We start from the raw sequence: 13,437 nt of genomic DNA, 5'->3' as shown, positions 1-13,437 counted from the left end.
TCCTTATGTGTGCGCACTGTCCCGACGAGCGAAAGATGGACAATGAGCAACAGCCAGTGAAATACAGAGAGACCGCAAGAAGAGGGCAAGTTAGAAAATTAGAAAATAAAATAATACTTCAACCACATCTCCCTACCCGCTGTTTTTATTATTTTTTTCAGCTTTTTTTAAAATTATGTTTCCTTTTGCAAATAGTCAAATGGGCGCGAGCCGTTCTTTCATGTTTGTTGAAAGAGGAGAGCAAGGTGTTGGGTAGCAGGAGACAAAAATAATAATTAAATAAAATAAAACCTCACCCACATCTCCCTCTACTTGCTGTTTTTATTATTATCTGCTGTTTTCATTTTTATTTTTTTATTTGCAAATGGTGCCAATTATCGTGAAATCGGGCGAGAGCCGTCAAGAATAAACTGCGTGAGTTTGTGAATGAATTTCGTTATCTTCATTTTAAGATGCATTCTGGGCGATCCTTTAGAAATGGGACGATGCTAAAGGCAGCTATAACGGCCGGTTTTTCACAGGTTATGTGAGGATTTAAGGGAAATAACCATACGATGTGAAAATTAAAAAAAGCGAATGCCTGAACAGAAAGCATCAGAAGCTCACTTACAGGTGCTGCACTAAAATAACTCAGAATTCTGCTCTAAATGTCATGTTTGGGAATATTAAGACAAACTATGCACCGGTTTTTAGCGCTTTCTTTCGCATCTTTTACTTTTTTTGATTTATTATCATTTAGTAAAACACAGACGTAATGATTTATGTATGTCCTCATGAAATCAGAGACTCCCCGAAATCCGAATACAAGTGGTCAAAAAGAGACAACCAGTTGTTACGGTGATGTCTCGCTTGTACATTTGTGATCGGATCACCCAAAATGCATCATAATACCAGTGTACACATGACCTCAGTCGAGGACAAATGGTCGTGTAGTTGATGCACTATAGTCCTGAAGTTTTCGCATCAGCACGATGAAAAACAGGACTGTGAGTCGCAGGGTGCCGACTGCAAGTCGTGTAGTGCAAGCTTGGCTTTAGGGGCTTGTGTTTCTTTACACATAAAAGAGTACTCCCAATCACTTACACACAGTGAATCATAGATGTTCTAAACTGATTAGGGAAAATACAACACTGGTATCGGATCAGGATCGCTATCGGCCAGCACCAAGAGTTCATGTATCGGAATTGGATTGGGAGTGATCCCTAGTTCTGGAACAAATGAAGTACTGTGTTCATGCTCAAGTTGTGACCATTTCCTAACTGCCAGAGTCACACTCTCCAACAAAATTACAGTACAGAACTATTATAATTTATGAGTCTGTTCTGTCAGAATGTAGTCAGTCTTGACATGGACGTATCATTATGAATGCACAACATATGCTTGACAAAATTCTCCATCTGCTTTATCAGGACGGTAATCGCTCTTTTCTTCTTTCTTTTTTTTTTTTTTTTTTACATGTGACAGCTAAATGCATTATTCATTAACTGAATGATATTCAACACTAGGTCGCAATCGTCTGTCAGTAAGGTAGAGAATGGTAGAGTTGTTCTCCTTTATCATTTTTTTTTTCTAGCTTGAAGTCAGTGTCACACATAATGTGATGTGGCATTTACCTTCAAGTCATCATGACATACACAAGCACTGTGTGTTTGTGTTGTTGAGTGATTTTGTTGTGTATTTCACTTCTTGAACTATAAGAATGCATGAGTATTGTGTACTAAGATGCAGGAGTCATTAGTGGCAATAAGTGACTGGCTCATAGCACTCTCCTACAGTACTGTTACAGACCCTTTGATTTTCACACAGACACACATGCTGTCACATTCAGTTTTCCCATCTGCTGATGTACTGAAGCTAAAGCTTTTAAAGATACAGGAACCAAAAGCCAGTGTAGATTGCTTCTTTGTTTCCATCCATCTTGTTAAACATGCATTAAATAGATGCTCTCGACTTTACACACTCTTCTAGACCAGAGGGTGGCCCTGTTCCCATTGTGCATCAAGGTCTGGATGAGTGTTGGTGGTGATCAGAGTGTTTGTGTGCATGTAATTCTCTGCCTCTCTGCAGGCTGCTGGTCTGATTTACCTGGCTATTTTCTGTGTGGTCGATACTATGAATGTCAGTGCAGGTGTCACTTAATATTACCAGACATCTTTTCTTTTCTTCTCTACTGCTCTACCTCCAGTTCTCTTTCTCCCTCTCTGCCTTCACCTGTTTCCACTTTTTTCCACTTTTTTTTCTCCAGTTGGTTTCTTCTCTTTCTGATTTATTTTATTATTTTCCAGGGGTTATGATTAATAGTAGGTGCTTTGTGTCGAGAATGCAAACCGTAAGCATGAGGGAATAAAGACCTGGGCATAGTACTCTGACACCAGGACAAACTGCTTCTTACTGGGCTGCTACACACTTCATTACACTTGCTCAAGATCACATAATGTCATCTCCATATGCTGTATTTTCTCATCAGCAGATCTCTCTCTTTTTGTTTTTCCTCAGATGGTGATGGCTCACAGGACCACCTGTTGCCAGTCTGCATGGATGACGCATGTCAGAAGAGTGCCATTTACCTGGCCAAGCCTGGAGGTGCAGAGGTACACATGCCTTCCATTATTTCTCTGTTACACTTCTCTGTCCCGTCAATCTGTTAGTATGGGACCTGCAGGGTTAGTAAGGTTTCTGCTTTAAGGACAAGTAGGAGATTGTTTTAAACATGATGTCTTTCTCCCTTTGCAAATAACATTTTTGTCCAACTGTTCACCAGAAGATAAAAAAAGGTAAAAAAAAAGAAAAAAAAAGGTATACCTTGTGTATGTGTTTGTTCACACATAACATGTTTTCACACATAACATATCATGTATGTGTTTGTTGGATGGATGGATGGATGAATGGATGGGTGGGTGGTATGTCAGACAGAATACATCCTTAAATGGAAGATGACATACTGTACCAATAAAAGAATGACATACAGCCAGGTGTATTATTCACTGCACATATAATATTTAAAATAATATTAAAATAAAGACATGTGTTATAATAGCATCATATAATTATAGTGGTATATATTTATTTAGTTCAACTCACGGTGTCAAGGCCATCTTGTGCTCTTAACTGAATGTCAGCCTCACAATGGAATGCAGGGGTTATCTCACTGTCCTCTCTCTGTCCACACACACACACACACACACACACACACACAACTCCCAAGCCACATGTCTGGCTCTGTCCGCCTGTCACAGGCTTTGGGACTGAAGAGAAAGGAAACAAAGATGGATGGAGACAGGAAAAGGGTAGGAATGTAAAGGGCGGGAAACACGTGTCAGCTTTTGTCTGCCTGCCACAAACGCTAGTCTTCACCATCAGATACACTGAACAGAAAGAAAAGTTTGCCTCTTTCATTATTTTCCCATCTGTCCGTCACTTTCTCTCTGTCCATTATTGGTCTTTCTCTCTCACTTCACTTCCTTTTTCAGTTCTATCTCCCTCCATTCTTTTCAGAATTAAGAAAACAAAAAGCTGAATGGATTTGAAGGCATTTATTCAGCACTGTCAAATATTAACAAGCCTAATATAGACATAGACACACACAAAGTGCATTGAAAAGACAAGATAGAAAGAAAACAAGCAGTTTATGAAGGAGAGAGAATGAACAAAAGACACTGTGCGCAGCACTTGTGTTATAGTCAAATAACAGCGGTCTATGATTTAATTTGCCAAGGGATTGCTCTCTTTGTGAGAATGTTTTTGTGGATGGGTGTGTGTATGCGCTAATCAGACAAATACTCACACATGCACACATTCATCAGTGTTTCCATCAGTTGCTGAAAGAGCAATTTCTATCTGTTTTCTTTTTCAGCTCATCAGCTTAATATTGACAGTGTAAACACATGTAAACATGACATTCATTAGAGTGATTTGGGGCAGTGAGTGTCATCACACTTGCACACATTTGCCTAGCTGCCTAAATGGTGGCTTTTCATTGATTTATGTTGTTTTAAATGGTGTGCTGTGTTTTGTTTTTCCTCTTAAAATCCATTCTATCCCAGCTTAATGTACTTAGACAACTTTAAGTAATGAGTAAGGAAATTAACACTTTGGCATTGTTGCACTTTCAAAATGTAAACTTTTTGTTTGAGACAGGATAATGTTTGGTCGATAATGGAAGGTGGGAGGAGTGTTTGGGAAACCTGTTTTGATAGTCATTAATTAGTTTTTATTTTTGCTATTTTATTTGGTGTCACAGAAATTACACACTGAGGGCCCTATTTTAAGAGCGCAATTGTTATGCGCAAGGCAATGCCTTAAGTCATAAATGCAAAGTCAATGGGCATGGCCAGGAAGTTTGGGTATTTTCTTACAAGCATGTGCTAAGTCTAGGCGCAAGTGAGTTTAGCGAAATCGCCTGCGCAACACGCAAAAGGCGTGACCAAGTGCCGTTTGATTCTGAGGTTCTTCTCCAGTTATTGAATGTCTGCATCCTATTATATAGTCCATTCCCTCAAGCACCAATGATTTAAACAAAGACAGCACATTAATAAGAAGATGGTAGTGTAAATGGACTGTATGCAATGAATTAGAAGAATAGAAAATTACATTCTTCTCTACATTAACTGCATCCTTGATGAATGTCAGGCATATTTCTACGACAGCGACACGCTTCTTTTATACACATGGAAAATGTTATTCTCGTCAGAACTTGGATGTGTGCTCCATTATATTATGTAATTATTATTAATCATTTTCATCTACTGACATACACATCATGGCTAGTATACACAGTGATTGTATCGGTGCGCACTTCACTTCTACCGGTCGATTTTGATTTAAATTGTTTTTATTCTTTATTGAAACATGAAAAAATGTAACAAAAATATCTAAATTCAAATTACACCATATGAAAAGAAACTATAATAAAAATAATGAAATGGTCAAATTTGTTTATTTAAATCCAAACATTTTACTCTCTCCAACTTGTTCCACCGGCCCCTTTTGCAGTGACTTAAAAATCACTCCAGGGCAACTGGTAGAAAAATACTAGTCAAAATTAAATCATAAATACAATTGTAAATATAGCTGCAAGCAGCAATTAACGGGGTTCAAGCCTTTAAGGTAATTTAAGTACATAAGCAACAGATATTAATTATTAATAAGACAGCCTGTTAGCAACTAAACAATGTTAACATTCTTTAATTGTGAGAAATATCAGGTTAGGTAGCACACAGATATAGTATTTTTTAAATTCCTGACTTTTATAGCACCAATAAGAGGCATAGGTATGCAATTGTGTCCTCAGAATGATCCCATACATAAGTGTCTCAAATTTGGAGAAAATATCTCATTCCGTTCAAGAGTTAACCGTTTTAGTAAAAGTGGCCACATCCCCTACGTATGTTTTGGCGTACTTTGTGATGATGAATCTAAAGTTACAACTTTTTTGATAATTGTTAATATTGGGACTGCAGAGAATCTTTCTGCACTGGTTCACACCAATGGTTCTTGAGGCAAAGTTTTTCAGAAAGAGGTCTATCATATGTTATGAATAACGTGTTTCTTTGTGAAAGACAGCCATATATACATTGGTTTACACATGTTTAAAACATGATAGCGCCTCCTGGTGGCCAATTGTTTTTTACATTTTGCACAGACCTCTCAGGCCAAAAGACAAACAGGCTTACCATGTTTCATTTCGATATGCCTTTTTTAACCTTGTCAAATAGATCGTTTTGTTCACTATAGCGCCACCTATGGGCCGATCGGGCCAATTCCTTGCGTATGGCTAGTCAGCCGGAGTACTATTATCCCTGAAAGTTTCAAGTCTCTAGGCCTTACGGTTTGGTCTGCACAATCAGTTTTAGTGCATGAAGTGAATAAAGAAACTTTGTATGAACCAATTCTCCTTTTCAGAAGCATGTTCTATTAGAATGTTGTTGTTTTTTTGTTTTTTTTTTATTTAGCTTCTAACGCTCAAGTTATTTTTCAGCAACTTGATTTCAAAAAGCTAATTAAGAAACACACAAATTGTGTTTTCAGTGGGCTATAAAAAATGTTGGCAATCAGACATCTTTTTGCTAAGGTTTGCATGGCATGAGATGGCAGCGAGTTTTTCATTCTCTCCGGGATTTAAAATAGTGTCTGGATTGTACATGTGGTTTCAGGGCTCAAAATGAATGAGAGAGGGTAGGACTTTGGAATTGCAACAGAATTAAACTATCCCTTAAGCTGCATTGCAGCAAAGAGAGCCATCCATAAACCATGGAGGGAGAAAGAAAAAGAGATGGGGAGGAAATGATGGAGAGAAAGGCAATAGATTGTCTGAGGTGGTGGAAGTGAGCGTCTGTGTATGTGTGTATTGAATTTCAACAGAGTCGTGGGGAGGGAGGGTAGGTGGAAGAGATGGTGCCTTCATAGATTGTGCTGTTCTCTCTCTCTCTCTCTCTCTCTCTCTCTCTCTGCCAGCCCGGGGCATCTCACGCTTATTCATTTCATTTTCATGTACTCTGTAATAGCAACTTTGTTCCCAGTTTGGCAGCATTAGCTGAGTGTGTTAGGCCATTTATTTCCTTCTCTCTTTTTTTTTTTTTTTTCCTCAGAGGAGTATAAATAATATTTATACTCAGTCTCACTCTCACAGCTCACACCCTAAGCATTCTGCCACTCTCACAATACTGCCAGCCCCATGTGCGAGTGTGTTTCTGTCTGGGTGTTTACTCGTTTCTATGTGCGTATCTCATGAGTATGAATTCTACTAAAGCACTGGTCCCTTATCTGTGCTGTTTGTTTTATGGTATTGGTCAGTGAAAGTTTGTATGTGACTTCAATAGAGCTGTACAGTCATGATGTCAATTTGTAGGCCAAGCCGGAAGGCTGATTCCCCATGGGTTCCCTTGGGAATTTCCTATGTGGTTTTAGAAAAACGGTTTTCAATTTATGGTCTGTGGTTAACATTAATTTAGGAAACTTAAACGTTTTGTTCCTCAAAAATTAAGTATACACAGTCATAATTAAAAAATGGACCCTATTTTAAGAATGGTAGATTTTGATTTTGAAAAATGTAATTCATTTATTAAAACATGAAAAAAATAAAGCAAAAACATTTCTAAATTCAAATTACACTTCAAATAAAATGAAAATATGATCAAAAATATAGCTACAAGCAGCAATTATAGGGCCAAGCAACGAAATGGCAAGGATTTAAAAATGCTAAGCACAACCCAAAGAACACTTAGAGTGCATATGACATACAGAGCAAACACACACAACATTGCAAGTCACCTCAGGATGAATTTGAACCTACGCTTTTCCGTTCCACAGGTCAATGCACAACCCATTGCACCACAGAGCCACAATATTTACAGTCACCAAAGGGACATACCAAGCTTAGAGGAATCACAGCCAAGCATAGCAGTCACCATTATCAACTTCATATTCATGTGATTTTTCAACAAAAATCTAAATCTAAATTTGATTGGGAAAAGCCATCAACTGTTCATTGAGCACAATACCAAAATCTCAAAAGTTGTCAGAAAACAACTGTACAACTGTTCTTAGCTGGACTTAAACTTAAACCCTTTGAACCATTTTTCAATGCATTAACCACTAGGCCACTCCATTGACTCATCTCAACAGGGCAAAGAGACATTCAAAGCTGAGAGTACAAAGCAATCACTGAGGAAATCTCATTGTAAGAGCTATGTGGTTTTGAATTCTATCAGGAATGTAGTACAGCCTATGTAGAAGTATGCACATCATGAAGACTCAGAGGTCACCAGAAATACAAATTTTAGAACCATAATCCAATGCTTTAACCACTGAGCCATTCCGTTGACACATCTCAACACTGCTGAAGATACATGACAAGTTTAGAGTGAGCACAAAAAAGCATTGGATAGCATGCTTACTGATTAGCATGTTAACCAATTAGCATGATAAGCTAATGTTTCCTACAGATAGCGTTGTGATCAAGTAGCTTTAAAAGATTGAATAGCCTACATTTAGCATGCTAACAGATTAGCATTCTAACAGATTAGCGTGCTAATCTATCATAGCATGTAACATAATAACCATGCTTAACAGATGATTTTCTTTTGAACTACAGGTGACGCTGTCTCCACTTCTTTGATACCCTCTGTGAAAGATGTGGATGAACCATAAATATTTTAATTTAAATTCAACAAAGTGTTCAAAAGACACATGACTTTATATGATTTCAAAATAGCTCATGATTTTAGGACATACGGTTCAAAAGTTATGCTTCATTGTGTTGCCTTAAACTTCCATTGGGGAGAAACAAAAAAAGAGCAGTAAGTATACCTGCAAGCAGAAATGATCAGGGATAAACCCTGCAAATATTCAGTCAGTAGAACACAATAACATCCAGAACAAAATTAAAAAATGTATCCTTCATAATTCTTTACCAATAGGTGGTGCTGTTAAGAAACTCTGCATGTGCCCTCAGACCATGGTCCTTGTGAAGCATACCAAGTTTTGTTTTGATAGGACAAAGTGTTGCCAAGATACAGTCTCATCCATTTTCACATCGAGCTTGTTAACTCTGCGATGCTGTAGCTTTTAAACAAAGGCGATAATCAAAATTCTGTATTATCATTTTGGTGTCAAAAATGCAGTCTCAGTGTGGATGGAAGGCTAAAATTGAGAGAAAAAGATGCTTTTTCAAACAAAAACGTACTAGTGTGGATGTGGCCTTAAAAATCAGTCTACAAAAAAATTCCAATACAAATTAGATTGTAAATACAATTGTTAATATAAACATAAAAATAATAATAGAAAAATGGTCTGTGATTAACATTACTTTAAGAACTTGTTCAATAAAAATGTATTACATACCGTCATAATTAAGAAATGAATTTTGAAACCAGTTTTTTTTATTTTTAATTATTAATATTTTTACATCATGGGCCCTATTTTAAGAATGGTACATTTTAATTTAGAAAAATGTAATTCATTTATTGAAACATGAAAAAATGAAATCTAAATATTTCTAAATTCGAATACACTTAAAAAAAAAAAAAAAAAAATGTTGAAAATAATGAAGTGGTCACAAAAATCATACCAAATCCAAACATTTTACTCTCTTCTACTTCTTCCACCGGCCCCTTTTGCAGTGACTTAAAAATCACTTGATAACAACAAGTGGAAAAATACCAATACAAATGAGATCACAAATACAATTGTAAATATAAACATAATAATAATAATTGAAAAAGAATGTATGACCTATACATAGTTTAACAGATATCTCATAAATATTTGTTTAATAAAACTGTGATAACAATTATCGTCATGGACATAATTTGATGTTCTACTTTATTTAGTTTGGATATTAACTTTATTACCACCTTCTGGTGGAATCTCCAAGCTGCAAATTCAGGAACTGAGTTTAGGCTTTGCGCTGAAAACAGACGGCCCTAACGTCTTAGCACAATGACCTATTTCTCAGGAAAATATAAAAAATTGTACTTTGCACCACTTCATTACCATACAATACACCGACAGTTTGTGCGCATACACCCACAGATAGCTCAAACACTCCCACTCATGCCCACTTGCGTTTAGCGCTGGCACAAAAATTTTGCTTAGAAATGCTGCTCTCACAAAAATTCTGTAAGACGTTGCGCGTGGTCATAGCGCGTACTGCTGAGCTTTGCGCACTCACAAAAATATAGCCCAATAAGTTTGTAGCAAGTTGCTACATAAGGGCTAAAACAGTTGTCTACTTTATCAGGCATCAGAGACCGGATAGGAAAAGATCGATCACTGGTATACTTATGAATAGGAGAAACTGTAGCGTTAAATGTGGTGGCTGTAAAAGAGACAATCACCGAAAAAATTGCTGGTTTCTTGCGTGATCTGAGCTAAAGAAGCACATTTTATGATACCATGGTTGTCAGATTTTGAAATATGTCACTTGATCATGATCTTGTCCAGCTGTTTTGGAGATTTCAGTCTTTCCCCATTAAAGTTGAGAGGAGCCGTGCTTTTATCCCCGCTTGTATCCAGTAGACAGACTGAAAATAGCTGCCCAGAAGCATTACTAACATTAATGCCAAGTAACCTGACTTGCCTTGAAGAGACTTTGATAAAGCAGACTGATTTCACAGTGAAATTTGAAACGATGGATGGATGGATGGATGGTAAAGTTCAGCTGAAATCAGTCTGTGGTTACCGAAATTTGTAAAAACTGCCCCCAGTGCACAAAGCAATAAGTGCTGTTGGGCATAATATTTGTGAGGTCCATTTTTCATGTGTGATGTCCACGGAGGGGAACCAAAAGCAACTTGTTTTCAGCTGTCAATATAAATGTAACAATAACACCTCTATATTTTATTAATTTCCTGCTGAAAAAGTTCAAAGTGGTTTCAGAATGAAAGCGTGTATGAAGACAAAACTGTCCTACAACACACTTCTTATTGCATTATGTTGACATTTTAGTTATGTGTTGCTTTTTCCCCTCCTCTCAAACATAGACTAATGAAAGTGAAAGCTGTGCTAGTCATTACAACCGGGGTTATTATTGTTTCAAATTTTAATCTTGTTTTTTATTTCTACTTCATTTTCAATTTGTCCTTTCAATTTAGTTTAGTTTTGTCTAAAATGATCCCTATCTAATGAAATAATATATACTGAGATTTCTTTTTGTCTCTATCTGCCGACTGGTTTGGGAAAATAATGAGTCAACACAGTAGTAGTTAGCACTCACTGAGAAGTTACACGACTGACAGGACGACATAAAGTACGAGCGCTAAGCGCATGATGTTATTTCTATGGTAACCAGATACATTTCAGCTGATTTGCTGAAGACTAGAATGAATGTATGATCAAATCAACGTGCGACGCAACACAATTGATTTTCTTCTCTGCAAATGACACCAGAGACAAAAGCGAGAAGGACAATGAGGAGATTTAATTTAAGAAGAAAAAATTAGTGACCCTAACAATAAACTGTCCTGTGTAATAAACCGGGACGTCTGGTCACCCAGTCTATAATTAAATTATAAACAAAACATTTTGCTACCCAAAATAACTTCATATTTCATTGTGCATTTTATTGTGGAAAAAACTGTAAAAGAAAATGTTAAGCAGCTCGTCAATGCTTTTAAAATAGAAAATCAATGATAAACAGGTGCTGTTTATCTGTTTAGAGTTGCTGTCTGCTTTAGCAATAAAAAATAAAAAAATGTCAGACTATTTAAAAAGTTAGAGTTAATTCATCAAGGACCAGTTTAAGTTGACAACACTGCATGGACCACGAGACTACAGATGCCTACATGTGTAGATACATTATGCCTAAAAAGACTTAATAGCCCAATATTAAGAATATTTTTCTGAATTTTTATTTTGATATGTTGTTTTAGTAAACTGTGAGAGACATGATGTGGGTGATTTGACTTAATGAAGTTCTTAACCATGATGAAACCGCGATGCGAGCACCGTCTTGGCTTCACAAATGCCATGTGCGATTTTACCAATTGTGAGGTCCTGTGCCGTGCAAAACTGCCTTGTAGTTTCTAGTACATTGGCTACATACCTGTCTTTATGTATTCGTTGTGCCAGCCACCTCGGTAATCAATGTTATACAGCAGTCTCCATAGTAACATTCAAGTGTATTGGTTGAATGAGTGTGCCGCTCTGCAGGTGTTTTTTTATTTGTTTTATTAAACAAAACACACAAATTAACAAGACATAGCAGCTTATACAAAGCAAGAGACCAATGACACACACACACACACATATATATATATATATATATATATATATATATATATATATATATATATATATATATATATATATATATATATATACAGGTGCATCTCAATAAATTAGAATGTCGTGGAAAAGTTCATTTATTTCAGTAATTCAACTCAAATTGTGAAACTCGTGTATTAAATAAATTCAGTGCTCACAGACTGAAGTAGTTTAAGTCTTTGGTTCTTTTAATTGTGATGATTTTGGCTCACATTTAACAAAAACCCACCAATTCACTATCTCAAAAAATTAGAATATGGTGACATGCCAATCAGCTAATCAACTCAAAACACCTGCAAAGGTTTCCCGAGCCTTCAAAATGGTCTCTCAGTTTGGTTCACTAGGCTACACAATCATGGGGAGGACTGCTGATCTGACAGTTGTCCAGAAGACAATCACTGACACCCTTCACAAGGAGGGTAAGCCACAAACATTCATTGCCAAAGAAGCTGGCTGTTCACAGAATGCTGTATCCAAGCATGTTAACAGAAAGTTGAGTGGAAGGAAAAAGTGTGGAAGAAAAAGATGCACAACCAACCAAGAGAACCGCAGCCTTATGATTGTCAAGCAAAATCGATTCAAGAATTTGGGTGAACTTCACAAGGAATGGACTGAGGCTGGGGTCAAGGCATCAAGAGCCACCACACACAGACATGTCAAGGAATTTGGCTACAGTTGTCGTATTCCTCTTGTTAAGCCACTCCTGAACCACAGACAACGTCAGAGGCGTCTTACCTGGGCTAAGGAGAAGAAGAACTGGACTGTTGCCCAGTGTTCCAAAGTCCTCTTTTCAGATGAGAGCAAGTTTTGTATTTCATTTGGAAACCAAGGTCCTAGAGTCTGGAGGAAGGGTGGAGAAGCTCATAGCCCAAGTTGCTTGAAGTCCAGTGTTAAGTTTCCACAGTCTGTGATGATTTGGGGTGCAATGTCATCTGCTGGTGTTGGTCCATTGTGTTTTTTGAAAACCAAAGTCACTGCACCCGTTTACCAAGAAATTTTGGAGCACTTCATGCTTCCTTCTGCTGACCAGCTTTTTAAAGATGCTGATTTCATTTTCCAGCTGGATTTGGCACCTGCCCACACTGCCAAAAGCACCAAAAGTTGGTTAAATGACCATGGTGTTGGTGTGCTTGACTGGCCAGCAAACTCCCCAGACCTGAACCCCATAGAGAATCTATGGGGTATTGTCAAGAGGAAAATGAGAAACAAGAGACCAAAAAATGCAGATGAGCTGAAGGCCACTGTCAAAGAAACCTGGGCTTCCATACCACCTCAGCAGTGCCACAAACTGATCACCTCCATGCCACGCCGAATTGAGGCAGTAATTAAAGCAAAAGGAGCCCCTACCAAGTATTGAGTACATATACAGTAAATGAACATACTTTCCAGAAGGCCAACAATTCACTAAACATTTTTTTTTTATTGGTCTTATGATGTATTCTAATTTTTTGAGATAGTGAATTGGTGGGTTTTTGTTAAATGTGAGCCAAAATCATCACAATTAAAAGAACCAAAGACTTAAACTACTTCAGTCTGTGTGCATTGAATTTATTTAATACACGAGTTTCACAATTTGAGTTGAATTACTGAAATAAATGAACTTTTCCACGACATTCTAATTTATTGAGATGCACCTGTATATATATATATATATATATATATATATATATATAT

The 13,437-nt window shown here is 37.1% G+C and overlaps 1 protein-coding gene across 1 annotated transcript in view; it reads left to right on the top strand.

The window, feature by feature from the left end:
- itfg1 (integrin alpha FG-GAP repeat containing 1) overlaps positions 1–13,437 on the top strand; it is a 202,146-nt gene that overhangs the window by 66,663 nt on the left and 122,046 nt on the right. The window contains exon 9 of the mRNA XM_051716640.1: positions 2,497–2,591. Coding sequence (XP_051572600.1) covers positions 2,497–2,591 — 95 coding nt within the window. The remainder of the gene's footprint in view (positions 1–2,496; positions 2,592–13,437) is intronic.

The sequence above is a fragment of the Myxocyprinus asiaticus genome, chromosome 2 (assembly GCF_019703515.2).
Source record: "Myxocyprinus asiaticus isolate MX2 ecotype Aquarium Trade chromosome 2, UBuf_Myxa_2, whole genome shotgun sequence".
Classification (NCBI taxonomy): domain Eukaryota; kingdom Metazoa; phylum Chordata; class Actinopteri; order Cypriniformes; family Catostomidae; genus Myxocyprinus; species Myxocyprinus asiaticus.
Note: the sequence above shows the minus strand (reverse complement) of the source record. Positions and strands in the feature narration are given on the sequence as shown.